The sequence below is a fragment of the Trachinotus anak genome, unplaced genomic scaffold (genome assembly GCF_046630095.1).
Source record: "Trachinotus anak isolate AG129_WGS33_773 ecotype Australia unplaced genomic scaffold, CSIRO_AGI_Tana_v1 ptg000025l, whole genome shotgun sequence".
NCBI lineage: Eukaryota > Metazoa > Chordata > Actinopteri > Carangiformes > Carangidae > Trachinotus > Trachinotus anak.
In genome coordinates this window covers 3,587,572-3,610,018 of record NW_027273876.1, presented here as the reverse complement: position 1 = coordinate 3,610,018, position 22,447 = coordinate 3,587,572, and the positions used below count along the sequence as shown (strand labels likewise).

At 44.1% G+C, this 22,447-nt stretch overlaps 1 protein-coding gene across 1 annotated transcript; it reads left to right on the top strand.

The window, feature by feature from the left end:
- The first annotated feature begins 1,697 nt into the window (after nucleotides 1-1,697).
- On the top strand, nucleotides 1,698-21,171 carry wnt3 (wingless-type MMTV integration site family, member 3). Its single transcript, XM_071462515.1, has 4 exons — nucleotides 1,698-2,115; nucleotides 13,688-13,929; nucleotides 16,648-16,913; nucleotides 18,981-21,171. The coding sequence occupies exons 1-4, from the start codon at nucleotides 2,036-2,038 to the stop codon at nucleotides 19,458-19,460; spliced, it is 1,068 nt and encodes a 355-aa protein (XP_071318616.1). The 5' UTR covers nucleotides 1,698-2,035; the 3' UTR covers nucleotides 19,461-21,171.
- The last annotated feature ends 1,276 nt before the right edge of the window (nucleotides 21,172-22,447 follow it).

Below are 22,447 nucleotides of genomic sequence, written 5' to 3'. Positions count from 1 at the left end.
AGTGAAAGTGTGATGTTGATATTTGAGTCACCTCTCATTTTAGCAGCAGGTATCAGATGTTTATTTCTGTAATTATTTATGGGCCACATTTCACTTTTTTTTTTTTTGCTGCATTTTTAAATACGGATGAAATCGATAAAACATTCATCACTGAACGTGTTATGACCCTCCTTACTTGGAACCAGACCTCCCAAAGGCTGGTCTCCATATGGCTCCACATGCTCAGTCTGTTGTGAAATCTACCAGGTAATCCATCTGGTCTGAAGAAGCTGTGAAATGTTCAATCTTCACATTTTTATACCTGCTGTATACGTGCAAAGGGGCCGTTAAATCTAGAGCACTGATTATTTGGGAAAAAGGTCAAAGAATTGGTTTTTATTCACTCTTAATTTTGAGGATTATGAATATACAAGAATTGAAATAAACAACAATCCTGACACAGACGTGCTTCATAACGTGGCTCCACTAACAGCGCTGGTCTCTACAGGGCACGGGGCTAAAAACTAGCAGAAAACTGGTCAGCAGATTAAACAAATCCCAAAGTTAAAAGACACTTCAGAGCCTCACTTTTCTAAAAAAAAAAAGTAATGTTCTGTGAAGTCCAGTATGAAATTTGTACTGATGAACCCCTTCATTACTGGTTTCAAAATGTCTTTCACAGCGGTCACGTCTTTGGTGGTCATTCTTTCCATGACGACCGACTGATAATCCTCTGAGACAAAAACTCTTAACTAGATTGTTATCACTACAACCCGCTGTGTTTGATCACTGCCGGGTCTCTTGTTTGAATTCATCCTGATCAGTTTCCTTGTGTGTGAATCAAATGCGTGGTTACTTCAGGCTAAGTCCATCACAAGTGTCCCACCCTCCTCCTTCACTCTCTATCTCTCTCTCTCCTCCTCCTCCTCCTCCTCCTGCAGCCCCCCCCCCCCCCCCCCCCCCATGCCTTGTCCCATGGCTGCTCGCCCCACAGCCCATCAGAATGACAATAGTATTGATGTAAAATGTGTTGCCTTTGGGCCGCTGAAGCATATAACCCCTGCATGCCTGGCCCAGCCACCACCACACTTTATGGCTTTATTGTGTCCCCTTTTATGTCCTCCCCTGTTGGGGTGGGCGGACAACAATTTAGAAAATTCACTGTATATGTCCCCGTGAGTGGGACCCAGCGAGATTGTGTGTGTGTGTGTGTGTGTGTGTTTGCACTGTATGCACGTATATCCGGATCAATTAGTCAGGGCACAACCCCTAAAAATCAATATGTCAACATGTACATCAGCGTGTGTGAACCCTGCACCGCCGAGTCTCCTGAGGAGAAGCCGGCCTGCGTCTCTTCACCTACCTCTGAGCCACTTTGCTGATTTTTTTTTTTTTTTCAGTAATCAAATATGAAACAAGTTGAGTAACAAGTCTGCTCTACCTTTTTCATGTGTCCCTCCCTATACCTCCCTCTCCCATTTCCCTCCCTCCCTCTTTTCACTCTTTCCTTTCTTTTCCACATTACCAGGGGGTGGCGTGTGATTGACAGATGGGAACGAATAATAATTTTTTTTTCGTAACCTAAGGCCATCTCCTGTGATTGGCTTGCCAGCTGACATCTCCAAACCTCATTCCCCCCGCCCCCCCACCCCCCACCCCCCTCCACCACTACCCCCCCCCTTTAATATTGGGCCTGTGGATGAGGCATCCTGAGGGAGAAAAAAGTAGAGAGAGAGAGAAAAAGATATCTACCTTAGGGAAGAACCTCAGAGAGAGGGAGGGAAGGAGAGGACGGGTAGGAGCGTGTGTGCATGTGTGTAAGAGACACTTATTCTCTTAACTACTAGGAGACAGACACACTTTCCTGGCCCGACTCAAAGAAGGGGGGAAAACAGGAGGAAGATTTTTTTTTTTTTCAATATCATTTTAATTTTCCCCTCATTCAACAATCAAGCTGCCCTAAAGCTTCTCTTCCTGGAAACTCTTCTTCATTGCCTACTGGAAGTTCTATGTATTGATCCATTTACCCTCTCACACACACTACAAGGCTTACCTCATGGATTTGTATCTGATTGGATATTTGATGTGTGTGTGGTTGTCCAGCTCACGGGTGCTTGGAGGCTATCCCATCTGGTGGTGAGTACAAATCCACAGTTTCAGCATCAGACCCTATAGCTGCATAAAGAGAGAGAGTCTTTTTGGTCAAATGATCATTTCTGAGAGGGCAGAATGTGCACTTTCAGTTGACTGCGTGGAAAAATGTTCTCCGGCCCAGTCCAAAGAATCTTAACCTCAAATACTAGTGTAACGGAAAAGGCTCGCCGTTCTTTTCCCCTCCACACTCATGTCAATTTATCATATTGGAGCATGTTGTGATGCAAAGAGGCTGAATTTTTAGTTGCAATTATTAAATGTGTAGACTTCTCTTTTGAATTTAATTTCAAAAATACATTAGCGAGTAGTTGTGATGTGGATATGAAATGTCCACAGCACTGTAAGGACTTGCGAGGCATTTCCACACAAATGGTGTAAGATCATAAGTTATTACATAAATTGTGGATATCACTCTGGCACAATGACAGCAGTGATGTTGCTCATGAAAACTCAACAAAGCCTCAAAAAAAGCAAAAAAAAAAAAAAAAAAAAACATGATCAATGTCTTTCTTAAAAAAGAACCATATCATTTTGGGAGTGCCATAGGAAGTCAGCATCATTTTGTTCTGTTTGCTATTGTGTGTCACTGTCCTACATTTTGGCCGCCGGCCCCCCAAACATGCTGTGAATTGAATCTGATTTTTTTTCTCATGGTAGATTTATGAAATGCACTGACAAAAGTTGTGCACAATTTTTAAAATATTACACATTTTTGCAGTCTGCCATGGGGCATCAGCTGTAATTAAATCAGTCCATTTCTTTTCTTTTTTTCTTTTTTTTTTTTAAACACAGTTAAGCATATCATTTTGCTTTTCAATTGTACCACAATTCACCCCCTCCACTACGGATTTGTCAGGAGACAATATGTTTAGGTGCCGCAGGGTTTTATTCTTTGTTAAATTATCCCAGATCGCTGTTGGCACCAGCAACTGAAATTTAGAGGTTTATCTCATTACAAATTCAGCTACATGCAGCTGACCTCATAGCTCCTGGTCTTCTTTTGTAACATAAAGCTTCTATTTTGGTGATATTTGCGTAGGCGTATGACAAAGCTCTTTTGGCTCACGACACAATACTTGTCAGAGCTACTGCACTTTTAGCAGCCCAACTAGCATATGGTCCCACCACAGTGCTGTCCAAACCGCGAGCATCTTCTGGTTTCATTTACAGAGCAGGCAGCTGCCAAGCACACAGGCCACAGGGCTGAAGTGTTAATGGCAAAGAGGACTTTACACCCACTCCTGGCTTCAGCAAGAACCATCAGACACCAGTGATAAAGAGCCTGGATTCTCTCTCTCGATGTGAATTACCTGCAGCTGTTCTGTTTGGGGAGCTTACATGACACTGGTATAATGTTCGAACCTTAACAATGCGCACCACCTTTGATTTGGGTAACAAATTTTGAAGTGCAGGCTGGGGTAGGGGGTTACTGGGGAAGGTGGAAAGATGAAAAGCCGTAGCCGTAGCTCCAGGTGACTGGGCAGGTGCTGAGGAATGGGTGTCAAACGGCGCTGTCAGTGGCATCACCCCGCGGTGTTGAACATGTCCAGAAGGTGACAAAATGAGGTGGTGTGTCAAGCAGGAGGGTGCCGAGTTTCAGCGAGGGCCCCGGCAGAGACTCCTCTCAGCTTCTGTCTCAGGGGCGACAACTTGGCCATAAATTCTCAAGCCACGGTGGGACGGGTTGGAGGGAAGAGGAGTTTTGACTGCTTTATGCCTGGCAGCCTTGCTTTTACAAGATGGGGTGTTGAAAACAAAACAGGGCATAAATAACTCCACTGATATGCACATATGCGGGGATGAAGATGAGGTGTAGTAGACAGAGAGAGGCATAGCAGACTAATGAGGTGGGTTTGGAGAGGTGAGGCAGAGCAGTAAATTGCCCTCTTGAAATGCAAGAATGTTGGGAAAACAGTAGTTTTGTATGAAAAATCAAAATCGAGGTTTGAGAGAAGTCATGACAGCTTCAAGCTCTGGTATGACCCCAGATAATCCACAGGTCTCACAGCACCTCTGTCCAATTATCTGACAACGCCGGCCTTTCTGTGTGGTTTGAAAATGAAAAAGTATGTGTTCTTGAATTTAACGCAGTGTTCTGGTTTCACCTTTTAACCTATATCAAACTAAAATCACAGCTTGAGGCTGAGGGCTGTGACATAATGTGCTGTAAATAAAAGTGACTATTCTACAACTGTATCAAGTCAGTATGGCTTTCAGACCATCTTAAAGCACTCTGTCATCCTGTTTTGTCTGTTCTTGCATAAACAGCAGCGGTTGTAAGAGAATGATGACAGTGACTTTCAGCGAGGAATCACCTCAGCTGAATCTGGTCCAACAGCAGTGATTATCGGTTTAACATCGCATCACGCCGCACGGCCACGAGATGTTTGAACTGTTCTTCCCTTAATCCTGTGTTATCATCATCGCTGTTCAATCTGCAAGAGGAAGCTGAGACATTATACACTTTATGTAAATTTTGTCAGTGGGTCACTGTAATTTCAAGTAGGGCCATTTCAGCTTTTTCCCTAAAAATATCAGTTTCATAAGATTTAGATTGTCATGGTTATAAAATCAAACAGAGAAGTGGGCTGGCTGAAAGAAGGAACTGCTGCATGGAAAACAACAAATTTGTTCTGACCAGCTTCAGTGAGGAACCAATGCAGTCCTGATCAATCAATATCCCTTTGCATTGGTGCACCTAGACAGGACTTGGCTTAACTTACACTGACATGAGGAATATGACACAGTCATAAAGTGCTGGCAATAAGCAGAATAACACATTTACAGCATTACATGTGTAAATGTGCTGCTTTACAATTAATTTTGGTTGGAGCCTTCTACATGAAACTGCAACACTTACGCTTTCAGTGATTTCATTGACATCCTTTAATTAAATGTTGGAACATGTTTAAGCCTAAATGCAGCTTCCTGACTAAAATTGTGTTTGCTGTTAGAAGCACTACTTGTGGTAGATTTAGGAACCACTGGATCCTCAACAATATCAGTGCCGTTACTTTCGAAAGGTCTCAAGAAAAGCTATCTAGGTTTAACCAGGCTGCCCTGCCTATACACAGACCTTTCCAGTTCAACCTGAGCGGCTTAAAGGGGGGCTCTAGAGTCCATCTCCGGGTCTCAGGAATGTCATTATCTGACTGTGACACCCCTCCACCCCCCAAAAAACCTCCAATCCTCAATCCAATCTTCAACCCCTACCGTTGGCGAAGGGATCACTTAAATGATTCTTACTGCGAGAAAATCCTCCGTCTGTCGTCCCTTGTGAAAAGATCAAGGATGTTCGGGCATTATTCTCAACAGGGTGGTGGAAGGTGGAGAAAAGTCCAGAAGAATGTCATTCATAAGAAACTTTAGGGTTCCATTATGAATGGTTGAGGGCCGCCACAGAGCCAGGGTCAAAGGCAATTTCGGGCTAAAGCCCAAGAGAAATCTCTCCACATAGAGTGACCTCCACAGGGAATATGAGCGAAGCATGTTTCTCAAAAACATGTGTGTCAGTGCGAGGTGTGCCCTAAAATGACCAACACCTTCCCCCTAAAGCAGGTGCATTGCCACTGCTCAGGTATCAAGATCATACTGATGCAATATTGCTAAGGAGATGAACTGAAACACTCTGACGGATGCATTTAAATGTTTTTTAAGATTCTAATTTGAAAGAATGATCCGACACGTTACCTCACAAAGACCGTCTGCAATGATCAAGCATGTGGGACGACATTATCCAGCCAAAGCAAAGCTAGGTGAGAGGTTCAAAGGAGAGTGGTATTTCAAAGGAGCGAGGGCGAGTCCTAATCTTCACCCACCATCAAAGGACATGCAAAGTGCTCTTGTAGGAAATGACAAAGTCCCCCTGTGCACAGCTATTAGGTGCACTAAAACACAGGCCAGGACAGTTCCTCAAAGGGAAAACAGCAATGGCCAGGGGCAAGGAGATCATTAGGGGACACGTGTGGAGGCACACACACACACACACACACACACACACACACACACACACACACAATATTTAAAGTCTTCATTACCTGGCTGATCTCACCTGTATGGCTTGTTACAGAGGTTAATTATTAGCAGAGAGTAATTTCTCCAGCACACAGGGTCAGCGACAAAGATGTGCTGATCACACCTGTACGGCCAGTATTCAGGCGAAGCCCTCAGGTCGCTGACCAGGACAAACAACTGAACTATGTAGTGAGGAAAGGAAGAGAGGACTATCACCAAACAGCTTCAGATTTCAAGGGATCCAGTTTACATATTATAAAAAAAAGGTGCCATAAATTATTTCTAATAGAAGAATCACACAACTTTCGAACACGATTAACCAGAAGATGGTGAAATCATTTGCACACGTTTACCTTCATTTATTTGATATTTGTGTTACCAATACCATTTCCAACATTTTTATATTGAGAAATATAACCATGTTTTTCTATAAAACACTGAGCAAAAGAAGCCAAACTTCTTAAAAGGTTCAGTAATCTCTGGACTCAAGCAGCTGAACAAAAACTTTCTAAATGAAATGAACTAAAATTCTAACTAAAAAAAACAAAACAGGAATCATTGGAAGACTGTAAGTCTGTGTTTTGTTTTTTTTTTTACAACACCCTGCTGTATGGATGGGTGTAAGGGTGTGGAGTATCAGCGCTGATACCCCACACTGAGTGCAACATCTACAGACTGGCAATCCTTGCTAACCAGGTTCATGCCCAAAAATGTAGTTTCAGTTTTTTTCAAATGTTTTTTTTTCTCTTTAAATCAGCCAAGCATGAGAAAGTCAACAGCAGTTAAGTTTTTAATTACCTCTTTGCTGTGTTTTGAAATCTCCACAAAGAAATTCCAGACATACATTGGAAGATTCCAGGCTATTTATTACGAGTTATGATTTGCATAGGATGCATTGCTGCAGAGAATTCAAGCAGCAGTGCCAACAAGCAGCCGCTAATGAGCAGTGTCAGGGAACAATGCGCTGTTTGAGTTGTGGTTTATTCGCAGTCCCGCTAGACTCATTCAAACAAGCTCTGTCCTTTCAAGACAACACCCCAGACTCTGTTGTGTCCACCTCCAGGCAGACCAAGACACCAAGCTTCCAGTCTGACATGCATTTGTCAGTGCCATGTACTCTCCGGTGCACTCCTGTGCTGAGCCTCTGCTGCTCTCATTCACTCCCTGACAGGCAGGTTTACAAGTTTATACCCTGTTCAGTTTCCCTCATCACGTCTCCATATTTGTGACTGCAGGGGCTCCCTGTCCCAACTCCACACTCTCTCCACAACAGTCTGCAGAGAGAGGGGAGAGGAGGGGAGGCAGAGGAGGTAGAAAGAAAGAACAGGTTGGAACATTTTCCAGGGGTCCTGTCATTTTTTATCTGATCAGCCAGGAGCTGTTGGACTACAAATCAAAAGTGTGCCAAAGCAAAAGAGAAGACAACAAAACACAGACAGGAGCTTTGCATTCCAGCCTCCACCAGGAAAAGTCCCATCCTCGGGCAAAGCCGGCAACTTTCCTTGGCCCACTTACTCTCTTTCGAGTGTCTTTATCTCTCTGCGGACTCTGTTGTGGGATTTACAAATGAGATTCTGGTGGCAGTGTTTTCAGTGCGCGTCTCTGATTTCTCTGCTAGGGCCTCATTTAGCAGGATGATGCCCTCCAGGCAAATCTGACAAGTTGAGCTGCGGCGTCAACATATAGAGGTAAATTAGAGGTAGATTTGAGTTTAATGCAAACAATATTCTCAGTCTTTCGCCTTTGCAGGAGTCTGAAGCAACAGAACACACTTGGCACACAGTGCTACAGGCACAAACTCAACATAAGCTAACAGTATTAACTTATCTAATGAAATAAGTTAACGATTATAAGGCCAAATCCTTTCAAATTCCTTAATGACTGTATTAATCTGTAGCTTTGAACAATGAAGTTTTGTATTGCTCTTTGCTAATAAAATGAAAGAGGAGGAGAGGAGATGAAAGACTTGATAAAAGATTTTAAAAATTCATTAATCTGACTAAACTGATCCAAAATGAAACCATCAAAATCCAACCCTAACTGTGGCCCTCCACGCACGAGGTGTAGTTTAATACATCATCAGCCCAACCTCTCCACTTGACCTGACAGCAACTGCCTGGAGAGTGTCCCAGCTTGTGATTAAACAAAATGGAAAATTATATCATTGTGTGTAACAGTTTTCAGCATGTTCTGCAAAAGCCCGGCACAGAACAAAGGCTTTTATGGGCTTTACGAACAAGGGATCCACCTCTTGCTATCATAAGTGATAACCTTGTTGGAAGTGGGAACTTACAAGTAGAAACACAACCATGTAGTTCGCTGCCTTCACACAGGTTTCCATGAGTCCGTGAGCAGAGTGCCTAAGGAGGAATGGATAGAGGGATGGATTGTGACAGGCTCTCTAATCCCTCTCTTTTCCTTTCTGCTTCACTATCATACTTTGTTCACCACTTCAACACTCCACTTTCTACTGAACTACAAACTGAAGAAAACTTTGAATCAACTCCAGACAATGTGAATGCAAAACATATTGCAAAACGTGTCTCTTCTGACCAGCGTTCAAGGATGATCATTTCTGCAGAAACCAGTCACCACTTTAAATTCTAAGGTAATTCTGTTGCATTAGATTAAAATGAGTTTGTAATATTTAGTCTACCCTCATCAATGCATCTCAAGTGAACTTGAACACACCTCAGCACCACAAACTGCAGCCTCCTGAACTACTGCCAAGTCGATTCAACACCTCAGCTTCAAACTGTTTCAAAAAAATGGCCTCCATTATTGCAGCACTGTTGTCTGACTGCATAGGTTTTAGCAAGCAAGCTAATACACTGGCAACAACATTAAGTTTCTACTTACTTTGCAGAATAAAATTTCGCAAACAAAATATATGGTGAGTTTAAAGAAATATGCATTTTCATCTATCTAGCTCCACATCTACCAGCTTCAAAATTAAAATCCTGCATTCATGTTAATACTACTTCAATAATAACAACCCAATTGTAAAAAAGTTACTAACATTATGTAGCTTAAATATAACAGTAACAGGAGCTACTTTATCTGCCTAAGGACTATTTTAACTTGATAACATTTCTGGTTTGCGATATTGCTAAAAAAAAAAAAGTTGCTTCTTGCAATGGTTGTAACTGAAAAACCAAATATTTAATATTTGTCATTACTGACATTAAGAGGCTATTTCTTGAGAAAACTGAGTTTTCGTTAGCTAGCAGTGATGGGTGCGAAGAGCAGTTAACGTCATAGCACAGCCGAGCTACTTAGCTAATAAAACCCCATTATAAGGCAAATATTTAAGCTACTGTAAAGCAACTGAAAAATAGCCATTGTTAAACTGAGGTGCAAAGCTAAGATGTAGCTAGCAAGTCATTTGACAGCACTTACCATTCTTTTATTCCTCAATTTCCAGATTCTTCAAAGATTTTTGAAGGTTATCAAATTAGAAGAAAAAAACTTCTGTTTGCTGCATGACTAAGCAAAATTATTTTACATTTTCTAATGAAAGATGGCGGCCGGAAGTAACATATCTCCATGCTTGTTTTGAGACTGAAACAGAAAGCTAAAAAAAAAAACCAAATACAAAACGTCCTTTGACCATCACAGGTACAACAGAGGTAACTCAGAGTGCTTGTTGCTGCAGGACCATGTGTAGTGTGCATGCTCGTGAGGTCGATAGTGTTTGCCGTGCCACGATAATGTAATTTAAGCTACTTTTTCAGTATCTGAAATGTATTAGAGCAAGTTTAGGGTGAGGAGCCTAAACAGTGTAAGGAGCCTGCATTGGGTTTGCCTCAAATAAGTCTTTAAATTCACTTTACTCTCTTAAAGATGAGCAACAACCCTGACAAGCTTCATCAAAGTCATGTTCACACCTCAGCGTAGAATTTAAGTGCGAGCGGACACCTGATCATAATGACCTTCTCTTTGATTAATGATGCAAACAGGCGGGAGATGAGCACCCCTGTTCTTTGATACTCTATGTAGACCCTGGTCGTGAACTTCAAACTGTTTCTGTAGGCCATCAGGCTGAAGGCAGGGAGGTCAGAGGTCATGTTCTACTCAACAGGTTCACAGGGTCACCTGGTACTTTTTGTGCCTCTGGACATAGGAGGTTGTCACACAAAGAAAGCTCATCTGTGCACAGACATGTGCTACACACTGACCCCTGTAATACAGACCTCCCACAATAGCAGCTGCAACATATTTCTGACATTACAAGATTTGACTCAGGCTTCACTACTTAATTTTTCCACTTCACTTTTCTATCCAAGCAGCAGCGGTTGTAGTAGTGATTTTATTGCACTGGGAGTGGCTGAGTCAAAAGTTTTTGTTTACAGTGTCACAGTCTTGATTGCGTGAATTTCCACTCTTTAGCAAGGTGTGTGGTGGAATCCCTTTGTTTCCTCTGCTTCATTTCTGTGGTTTCCAGCGGCACATCATACTTTCACATCAGCCCAGTTTAGATACTGAGAAAACCCCCAACCACGCCGTAAACCCCCCCAGGCCAGTAGAGGCCCCACACGGACCTGCCCGGGCATGCACCTGCCAAGCCCTGCAGTTCGCTGCTGCTCTGCTGCTTGTCTCGTCCCCTGCAGCAGATTCCCCCGGCATTCTGCCTCTGTGGAGGTTTCTGCGTCTGCTGCTCCCTCACTCGGTTGAGACACGTTGCTTGTGGCTTCCGAGAAGTGAGGCAAAGCAGGCAGGATCAGCATGGCACACATGTGGTCTACATGCATGCGTCTGCGTGTGAGTCTGTTTGCACGATATGCCTCATAACCCCTCAGGGTTAAGACTCTCATTAGCACCTAGCCAAAAAGATATCCCTTTCATCTCATCTGTCCATACGGATCAAATGATGCACATCCTTTGCAAACAAAGACAAATAGGCTGGCAGATCCACAGCCTGTGGCCTAAACATGCTATGGTCACCACAAAGTCCCATGCGGTTAGCTAATTGATTCCATCAGAAATCCCGAATTGACTGCCTGAGCCAGTATTTCAGGGTTGCGGACAAGCAATTTAGCTGTCCTAAATGGAACCTGAAATGCAGCAAAGGTTGGCACAGCGGTCTAAATGCAAAGATATTTCATTTGAGCAGGAAAGATTTTCTTTTTGAGTTCGTTTACTGACATTATTGTGGAACATGTGCCACCAAAGTTCAAACCCAAGCTCTGTGCAGGGCATCATTCGCTGAGGTCCATCCCGTGACTGAGAGATTAATGGGCAGCAACCAAACTAGCAGACAGTGTAATTAAGGTCCTTAGTCACTCAGTCACCAGACAGAGTGATGTCAGCAACGCTTGAACTCAGTGATGTTGGTGGGGATGGTACTGGCAGATGAGCTAATGTGGCTGTGTTCGCTTGGGTAAACTCAAGGCAAGAACATAAATGGAGATGGATGAGCTCTATCAAATGACTTGCCTTGCATGGGAACATCAAATTGGGGAAAACAGCATTTTAAGTTTGAGTTATTATGATGGATATGATAGAGAGACTTATTTTTCTTTGTGCATGGTAATGTTTGCTAGTTTATGTAACTGTGCCATCTCTGAGAACCAGTGATCGGCTTCTAATTGAAACATATGAGCTGTTTGTTGTGTATCAGTGGTACAACACAAGCGGCTCATAGCTGATTATGTGATCATCATGTTCTGTAAGACCAGCTGCAAAAGCCAAACAGCTCAGCGTCATGTCTCAGTGCGTAAGCTCCACTGGCAAACCTTGATACCTGGGAGCCTGCTGTAACAATGCTCACCTGAGATCAAAAACAGTGCATGGGTGGGGGCTGCGGGGTTGTTTGGATGTGGGGATGTGGGGGCAGGGTTTTGGTGGTGGCCATAAGTAGAAAGCAAAAGCGCAGAAGAGCCGTGAACTTATCTGAGGGGGGATTTTTTCCCTGTGACTTCAATGGCTTGACTTTTGTGTCGGGGTGGGGCGCAGCGCTGCACTCATCTGTCAGAGTCAGTGGCTGCTATGATTGGGTTGCGCCCTGCGGGGGTCCTGAGGTCATCCCGAGTGGCGCTCTGATCTGATCAGTGTCAATTGTTCCCCCGTGATCCTGTCATGGCCTCCAGCGCCACGTTGTCCGCCCAGACTCCGCCAGGTGCTGGAGAGTCTGCTCGGCCTGGAACCGGCAGCACATCTTCACCTCCATAACCCTGTAAACACTTGGATCACACACACACATCGACTGCAGAGCCTTCTCCATTTCTGAAGAATGCAGACCTGCACTGAGACATGTATGTCTCCTCAGCTGATATACTATGGGCTAATTTGAGCATGAGCTTCTGGAAGAAACCGTACTGTTTTGTTTAAGCTTGTCATCACAAAAAGCATGTTAAAACACGGGCATGGCAAACATGTTTTCTCTCTCTCTCTCTCTCTCTCTCTCTTTTATTTCAAGAGAAAAAGAAAGCAATTAAAATTAATTACCTGAATGAAACTATAATGGTTTCTGGCATCAAGGGCTGATCTTGGCTGCCTCGTTGTGGTGATTAATCCCTGCTTAGGCACATCTGCACGAGCCTTCTGGTGAGGCGCACAGCTTTCGATATGCTGGTTTTTGTCCATCACCAGTGAGCTCAGCTGCACCCACTGTCAGTCTTGAAAACATCAACTCCAAAGGAAAACCACAAATTAATGATGAAACTGCAAAAGCAGGTGTTCTCATATATTTAGGAATAGCAAGAGGGGGCTTTTCCTTAACTAAACAGACAGCTTCTTGTGTGTTATCTGTTAGATCAGCAGATCTGTGTATGCTAACAAGTGGGAACGCTTTGAAAAGTCAGTACTAATAGCTTGTATCCCTGCCCTGAAGTGGGCCTATTAGCCTCCCCTTTCTCCTGATGGAAAAAAAGAGGCAAAATAAACAGGAGCGCTTAGTATAAACTACATTAAGCAGATAAGTCAATAAAACACTCAAGTATGAATCAGTGTATTGTCACAGAGCTACGCTTACAGTAAAACCTGAGATTAATGAATACAGAAGAGGTCTCTCTTGTAGAGCAGGTTGCCTTTCACAGAGGCCTCCCTGGCAGGTCACCATCACTGCTATTGTGGGGTTGAGTTCAGGGAGGGCACAGACTTGTACTGTGAGACAAGCAGTTTTAATTCCCACATTCTTTACACTTGTAAAAGCACTAGGGCTGATACAAAAGATACAAAACTGAGCTTGTGTGTGATACTTTTTTGATACCGTACTTTAAGGAATGTGTAGGTTTTTTTTACCTTTAACAAAATAACAAAATAAGCCACGATGTGATATGGTCTAGTCCTTACAAGAATTTGTTTACATGAAATACAGCCCGAATTATCAGAATCTTTATTTAAATCAGGATTAAAGAAGATGCAAACAAGATTACAAATCCGACCAGTGATGGTTCTTGATTGATTATCAAGGTTTGATACACAGCCTTTAACCTTATAATATAAGCCTCTTTTGATTACCTTGCAACACAGATGCAGAGATGTTTTTTAAGCCCAGCGGACCTTACTTAACGATGCTTCCCCTCTCCGTGTGTCACAGGTCCCTGGCCCTTGGGCAGCAGTACTCGTCTCTGGGCTCCCAACCCATCCTGTGCGGCTCTATCCCCGGCCTGGTGCCCAAGCAGTTGCGATTCTGTCGCAACTATATTGAGATCATGCCCAGCGTTGCCGAAGGCGTCAAGCTGGGGATCCAGGAATGCCAGCACCAGTTTAGGGGCCGGCGATGGAACTGCACCACCATCAAGGACAACCTTGCCATCTTTGGCCCCGTCTTAGATAAAGGTACTTTGTTTTTTTTACAAGTACAAGGAAAAGAAAGGAAGCTTTCCATAAACCTAATGGCTTTACTTTGTAATGATGTAAAGTACATTTGTATCTGAGGCTTAAAGTATAAAAAAAATTATGATCTAAATGGTCTGTGCCAAACAACACCCAACTATAAAAAGTAGACTGTATATCTGAGGTTACTGCAAGCTGTTACAGAACGTAGCACTCACCAGTTTTGCACCCTAAGGCTTAGCACTGCCTGTACTCTGGGCTTTTGTTGACTAACTAGGGCAATTACAATAATATACACCTTTCCTGGCTGCAGTGAGAAATGAGCACAGATACAAGCACTGACACATTATTCAACCTCCATCCATCTTTACCTCCAATATCACATTTGTCTTCAGAGTCCAGTCATGCTTCTTTTCGGTTTTCCCAACCATGTTTACACTCTGGTACATGAAAGAGGGTCAGCGTGGTAAATCTATCAACAAACCCTGACAAGTACAGCTGATATACTGGAGATATCCATCAGCCGCTTCACACGCAGAATACTAATTGTCCTCTAAACATCCCGCTAAACCTTGACAGTGCGAAACAATAGGCGCAGGTGTCCCGCTTTAGGCCTTGCAGTCCCTAATTATAAAGGTAGAAGTTTGGATGTTGTGAGTGAGGCTGCTGATTGGAAATGAATTACCCTGTGTGTCAGAGGGGAAGGAATCTGGGCAGAAATGGGCAGTGTGAGCAGTCCAAGCTCCTCAGTCAAATAAAAGGGAGAGGGGAGGCCAAATGAGATTACAGGCAATAGAAAAGGGCCGGGGGGCTCCGCTCAACCCCTACTGTGCATGAAGACCAGTGCGCGCCTCACACAGTCCAGCTCCCACGGACGCCCCATTCACACGCCCTTTTGACTCTGTCATGAAAACAGGCTGAAAGGGGATCTCTCCCAACCTAGCCCGGCTGTGCACTCTGGGATAGGGAAGTAAAGGAAGGAAGGAAGGAAGGAATGAAGGAGGGAAGGAAGGAAGAAGGAGAGTGTGTCACTTTGGGAATGATGAATGGAAGTGTTGGCGTTAGGGAAGGGAGAGCTACCAACCACCAGCACCAGCCACTGTAAGCAGCGCGTCGGCCATGGTGGTGCTGTTGGTGGATGCCTGGAGGAAGTGGGGGTTTGAGGTCCTGTGGTGGGTGGTGGTGTATGGGATTTCAGCTCAGGGTGTTGGCGGAGGGGTGGCTGGAGGGAGAGTGGGGAGGGAGTTAGGGAGTTTGGGGAATGCCAGCTCCGGGCAGAGCGGGGCTGTGGGGGCGCGAGTCGCTGGGCCCTTTGTGTGGATAATACAGTGTGACACAAGGGAAACAAAGGCGGATTGATGGGCCCAGCAGGTAGCAGGAGCAGCGCTAGCCTTGGCTAACAGCCAGAGCTCCAGGGGCCCAGGGCTCACAGGCCCATGTTGTGGAGGGCCCAGTTAGGCTTGCCAGGGTGAGCAGGGATGCCCAACCTGAGGACTGTGTGTCATCCAATCCCACAAGGGTTCGCTGGGGATTTAGACAAAAACTGTATCCTTTTACTCGTGACAATACATTTAGAGACGTGCAAGTTATTTAAGATATAGCCAAAAATGGGTGTCATCAGTTTGTATCATTATTTTATTTATTTATTTTTTTTTTTACAGTATTTTCATATTTGCATCACAAACAACAAAAGACCACATCAGATATAGATTAAAAAATTCAGCTTTAGTGATATTAATAAAACAGAGCAAATACTGATCCTTGTGGCATCATATTAGTTCTAGAGGCAAAAACACCAAAAATAAACAGGTTTTTTTTTTTTTTCGTAACTTTACTTGCAATCACATTGATGGGATAATATGATAAGCCTCCAGCCAAACATTTGTCTCTCTGGTCTCGAAAACTTCTTTGGCAGTGGACTTGCTGAGTGAATTTCTTTAGTAGCTTTTGCAGATCACACAGTTGTGCACATCAGAAATCGAGGCGACTCAATGCTGTTGAGAAGTCAGGCCACTGCTTAAGGACACCTTCCCATATACCTGTGTGTGTGTTTTTGTGTGTCTGTAACAGAGCTAGTGGAGTGTAATGGGGGAGCCACGGTAAGTGTGCTGTGATTGTGAAACAATGGTGTCTGGTTACATAATAAGCTTTTGCCATCAAAGGAGGCGTAACTCCATCCCTCAGTGTAAAAAAGAAACAGGCCGACACACTGCTAGGTTTCACCAGAGGGCCTTGGGCTCAGAACAGGGAAAGGTAGGAGGGTGGGAGGGAGGTGGTGGGGGGTGACAACATTCCTGAAACACTATCCAGATGCAAAGCAGCACACCTCGGGGATGACAGGAGGTCACTGAGATCCCACTGAGCATTAGGCCCTCCTGACACAACTACAATGGGCTGATGTCACTGCAGGGACTCTGCTTTTAGGCTCCTTCATGCGTCCTGTTTGTGCTTCCTCATCACTGATGATGATCATATGGTAAATACCGTGAGCCAAGTATGTCAGGGTGTTTTTCTCTGGGCTTCTCATTTTTTTTCAGGTATGTATATATGCCTTCTCAAAGATGAAATGTAGTGTTAAAAGGCCTTTGCCTAGAGGTAAACCTTTCAGTACCTCTGTCTGGATGTTGGCAGCAGTACAGATTGCCCTGTCCATGCTTAACACAAGACTGACACGCTCCCCATCTCTCTGTCATCTGTCTGTCCTTCATCTGTTTCTCTCAGCAACCAGAGAGTCAGCATTCGTCCACGCCATAGCCTCAGCGGGCGTTGCATTTGCAGTGACGCGCTCCTGCGCCGAGGGCACGTCCACCATGTGCGGCTGCGACTCCCACCACAAGGGACCTCCTGGGGAGGGCTGGAAGTGGGGCGGCTGCAGCGAGGATGCAGAGTTCGGGGTGCTGGTGTCCAGAGAGTTTGCTGATGCCAGAGAGAACCGTCCAGATGCGCGGTCGGCGATGAACCGGCACAACAATGAGGCTGGACGCACGGTAAACAGATACATTTGAGGAACCTGTGCAAGGATGTGCTGCTAGGTTTCTGTATTCCATATTAATATACAGTACATGGCCAAGAGTATGTAGCTGTATGGGTATGTAAATCTTGGGCAGTAATATCCTGATATAACAGCCTCCACTCTTCTGGGAAGACCTTCTGAAATCTTGAGGAAAGCAACAAGAGGATTGCTGAGGTTGGCCATGACTGATGTAGTCAATAAGGCCTGGCTCTCAGTTCAAAAGACACCCCTCCCAGTTCATCCCAAAGGTGCTGGATGAGGTCAGGTGTCTATCCAGGCCTGTGAACTTCCTCCACTACAAACTGGGAAAACCATTTCTATATGGTCCAGGCTTTGTGCACAGGGGCATTGTTATGTTGAGGCAGGGATAGAATTAAGAGGGAAAGTACAAACCTTGAGAAACAGAGGTGAACAGGGATGATTGCCACAAGACTAAGGTGATTTGACAGTGGTGGCTTAACATTTACAAGATGTTCTGAATATGTGTAACTGACTCTGCAAGATACACGAAGGCTTCATTGTTGCGTACCTTTGTACAGTCAGGTGGTGGAGCTCTACAGCTCTGTAATACATCACATTGATTAGACAACCTCAGATGAAAACAGAAACCAAGATGCATTAAACAATGGACAATGACCCGACTGTCTCACAGAGGGGATGGATTCATCCAGGAAGCGTTATTGTTTGGGACTAATTGTTCATTTGACAGGTAGGGATTTGGCATTTGACTTGTCCGCACATTTCTGAAAATGAGCACTTGAGTTTGAATGACTGGTTAATTACTCATCTCGGCAACACCCTCACTCCTGCCTTGCCCCCACACCTCGCCTTTCATGCCTTGCGTCCCAATGAAAAAATTCCCTGACAGTCAAATAACCCGAGTGAGTTGAGGGGGAAAAGAAGGAAATCAGCTCCGACTTAAAACATCACTCGCTGCTGTCACCACTGGGAGAAAATAGGCTCCCTGGCTGCTCGCTGAGGGGCAAATAGAGGGACCACACGGCAACAAGACAGCCCTTTGATCTGAGCACACAGGAGCAGTCAGAGAGACCACAGGAGCTAGCTGAACAGCAGCACTGTCAGGAGTCTGCTCTCCTCTCCACCTGGCCCTCTCACGCTCCATTATTTAGCCCTGAGGGCCTCTGGGACTTGATGTTGGCATGACAAGCTCACAGTGTGATGTCACTAGTCCATGCACCCCCCTTCTCCCCCTTCCTCACCCAGAGGTGCCACAGCCACCTGCCTTCCGCCCCAGCTGGGGGAATTCTGCAGCTAAATATAGCTGCCGAATTAAAGCACAACAAAATCGAAACACAAAGGTAAAATATGCCCCGTGGCGGCACACTCACGATGTGAGCCAGTGACTTCAGAGAGAATTAGCAGCAGCACAGACCCTCTTTACTTCGCAGCTGCATGACACTCAGATAAATTGCAGCCAGTGGCATATTGTTTCTCTTGGCCTGCTCTGTGAGTCTTTAGTGGTTTTGTTAGTCTCCATTACTGAATATCCTGTAAATTTCTAACCATAAAACTCAGATCGTGCCTGGTGGTGAGTGACTTGACTGGCCCCCATAAGAACTGAGTCACTTATCAAATTTATACCAGTGCATTTTAGTTGATTACAGTTTAAAGGACTACTCCACCCAAAATGTACCTTTTCAGTATGAAATTCTCACTGTCTGTTGGCCTTGAAAGGCGCTGATGCTGGCCTGAATTCACAGCAGTTAAAAGTGGATTCCAGACACAGCTTCAAGGCTCTACCACTTGAAGTGTCTCTGCAGATTTATTGACTATGAAAAAGAAATTATTTGGAGCATATTGAACATGTGGATCCACTGCCAAGCCTTTTAAAAGTATCTATGGACAATGTAATGTTTTTCTGCTGTGGCCCTGGATCACAGTTTATATTGACGGAGTCGGTGCAAATGACCAGGAAATATTTGACCATGTTTGCACGTGCCTTTGTTCGACAAGGAGAGGACTGGTGTTGGTTTAAATGTTCCGACAAGGTGAACATAAATGTGCTTTCTGTGTTTCTCAGACCATCCTAGACCACATGCACCTGCGCTGCAAATGCCACGGCCTGTCAGGAAGCTGCGAGGTGAAGACATGCTGGTGGGCACAGCCAGACTTCCGCATCCTGGGCGACTACCTGAAAGACAAGTATGACAGCGCCTCGGAGATGGTGGTGGAGAAGCACCGTGAGTCGCGGGGCTGGGTGGAGACGCTGCGGGTCAAGTACGCCTTCTTCAAGCACCCAACTGAGCGTGACCTGGTCTACTACGAGGGCTCGCCCAATTTCTGCGAGCCCAACCCGGAGACAGGCTCCTTTGGGACGCGGGACCGAGTCTGCAATGTGTCCTCACACGGCATCGAGGGCTGCGACCTGCTGTGCTGCGGCCGTGGCCACAACACCCGGACTGAGAAACGCAAAGAGAAGTGTCACTGCATCTTCCACTGGTGCTGCTACGTCAGTTGTCAGGAGTGCGTGCGTGTCTACGACGTGCACACATGCAAGTGAGAGAGGCCTACGCTTTCAGACAAACTGACTGTGGGACTACAAGTGCTGCCCAACCCACCCTTCAACTCCCCAACCTCCTGCACGACTTCCCTGCTTCTCCAGACACAGACTCTGTATCCTACACCTTCATCAGCACACTCTCAGGCTGGGTAATGGCACATCAGTAATGGATACTTCTACATCTGTCATTGTAAAAACCCTGCACTAGAATCCGTCTACACGCATTTCCATAACATCCTGTGTTAACCTGACCGCTCTCATTGGAAGAAGTTAGAGTTGTGCCACTTTCCCCTGAGTCCTCTCCCTGCAGCATTGGGCCACGACCCCCCCAGCCCACCTCCCCTTCCCCTTTGTCTTTATTTATTTCCTCCCTCCATGCCAACACAATGCTTGTGGCATGTACAGTAACACTTTTTACCTGTGAGATTAATGCAGTAAAAAAAAAAACTTTCAGACTCTCTTTGCTTTTGAATAAAAAGCATTTTCTAACTAACACCTCACTTCTCCGGCCTGTCTGGCTGGTTTACCTTTTGTTTTTGTTTTTTTTAACTAAACCAACCTCTACACCGTCACTTAGTCATAAGTGACACTGAACACGTCGGCAGCCCCAGGAAACCATCACTTTGTAACTACTGAACTGAACTGAGAACAGCAGGCAAGGCACTGGAGGTGCCACAGTCCTGCCTTTGTAAACTACTGAGCTGATGAAATCCTCAGTGTTGCTACTCCCTGCTGACTGACTCGACTGCACCAGTCAACTGGGAAGCCTGGAAGATATATGCTACAGCCTGATTTTATAGCCCTACATTTCTGAAATATCACCAATGGGCTGGGAGTGGAGGTATGCAGGAGGAGGCATGTGTGTGAGCCACATGCTCATTCCACTAACAACCCTACACATGTATATGTATGCACTATTCAGTTCCACATACAGTAACTCCAGGTGGTAAAAATTTAGAGCATTGTTTATGCGAGCAAATTTTTCTTCATTGCAACCTTGCAGTTCTTATGAATGACGACTTTGTTCCTGCATTCAGGCACGATCAACCTGTAAATTGCTCATGATTTCCACAAGTGTGATGCAACAACAGACAGTTATATATTATTCAGTCTAAGGAGGAAAAACAAATTGTATGAGTGAGTAGAAGAAGATCATTTATGGCTGTTTCATTAATGAATTTATGCATCAAACTTGAGTCAAGCTTTAGCATGCTTAATATTAATTCTGGTCTTAAGAGCAAAGTGATTATTTGGAAATCTTTTAATCTAACACTTCATGCATTCGTCAGGTCCATCTTAGAAACTTTAAGCTTTCTTTTATCACTGTAACACAAAAAAAAGAAAAAGGGGGACATGTGACGACATGTGGAGACCAGAGTGCGGAGCAGATTCTGATTGGCTTTCACATCCTTCCTTCTATCCTTCCTTCTTTCCTTCTCTCCATATTTCTTGCTCAGTTAGACAGCTTGAGGTTTTTAAGAAGCATGATTTATGAACTTGTGTTCTTGTCAGCGCACAACAAAAACACTTCTGCCGCGCTGTTTTGGTTTTGGGAATACTGGAAAAACAATATAATGTACTCAGAATTGTGTTTTCAGAGGCGTGGATGTCAGCCCAGTTGAGTCTGCATGGGAGGAAATGGTTTTAAGATCGATGAGGAAAAAAGTTGTGATTTTTGGGTGGACAAAAAAAACAAAAAAACAAAACAAAACAAAAAAACCAAAAAAAAAACAAAACAAAAGAAAAACAAACAAACTTCCAGTTCATGTAGAAAACATGACTGACATTAAGCTGAAGACAGTTGTGCAAGATTTGCGTATTTGTGTGTGTGTGTATGTGTGTGTGTGGAAATGATGGCTGCCAATGACAAACAGAAGTGGATGGAAAAACGGATGGATGGATGGATGGATGGATGGATGGATGGATGGATGGATGGCAGGCTGGCTCTTCACAATGGTGGAACAAACTGTGAGAGGTTTCCACACAACATGTTCTGACAGTCCCACCTGCTTCCTATTAATTATATTCAACAACAAAAATACAAGTTACCCAGTAGTGTATAGGCGGTCCTCTCTTTGTGACATAGCTTAGCATTTGCGTCATCCTCTACACAGCCCTCCCTACCTGGGCCTACCTTTCTGTGTTCAGTTCCCTCCCACCCTCCTGACCCCTGACCTCCTAGCCCCCCCCCACCCGCTATATCCAAAGTTTTGTACAAATGTTTTAAAGTGAATAATTCCCTTTTTATTTTATAATCGTAAATGTTATGTTTTTATAAATATTATTTATTATACAATGTATATATCTGTATGACTGAGCTAAGATTATATATTTGAAGAACAAAACTGTCTCTGCTTTTTGCTTCTTAGCCAGAGGAAAACACACGTTAATAAACTCACTTTACAGTAGTACTACTCCACAGTAATAGTACATAAACAGAACTTTCATTAAGAAATTAGAAATTTAAAGAACAGGTTTGGTTTTTTTTTTTCCCTATTGTTAACAAATTCCATGAAAAGACCAAAACCAATAATGACAAATCTTATTCCTTTGTTTATTTTGGTTAAATGCCAGACTGATAACATTACACCACACATGCATCATCCTGCTGCTGTAAATAATCACTAATACACCAAATGTGTATTCATCCACAGCTGAAAATAGTCCCCAAATCAAGGCACTATTTCCCCCTGTTTTTGTAACCTTTGCTAAAAGCTGCAGTGCCCAGCTGTTTTAGTAAGTTACTATTAAATTAAAACTTTATATTTGTATTGAAAGACTGACTAATGTATTGTTAGTATTGGTTTTTTTTCATGGGATCTGTAGCAGTAGGAAAAAAATATTTCTTCATGGAATATTACTGAATTTAGCTTGCAATACATAGCACTTGCATTACAGAGGATGTGGTAGTTATTATGTGTGATGAGATGATCCAGATGAGTTGACACAATTACATCATAATCATCAAAGGCACACGTGCACAAATG

Bases quoted from the DNA above. Each gene is read 5' to 3' on its own strand.
- wnt3 (XM_071462515.1), top strand. From the start codon at position 2,036: ATGGATTTGTATCTGATTGGATATTTGATGTGTGTGTGGTTGTCCAGC. The intron at 2,116-13,687 runs GTGAGTACAAAT...CGTGTGTCACAG, and splicing joins GGAGGCTATCCCATCTGGTG to GTCCCTGGCCCTTGGGCAGC. The intron at 16,914-18,980 runs GTAAACAGATAC...TGTGTTTCTCAG, and splicing joins ACAATGAGGCTGGACGCACG to ACCATCCTAGACCACATGCA.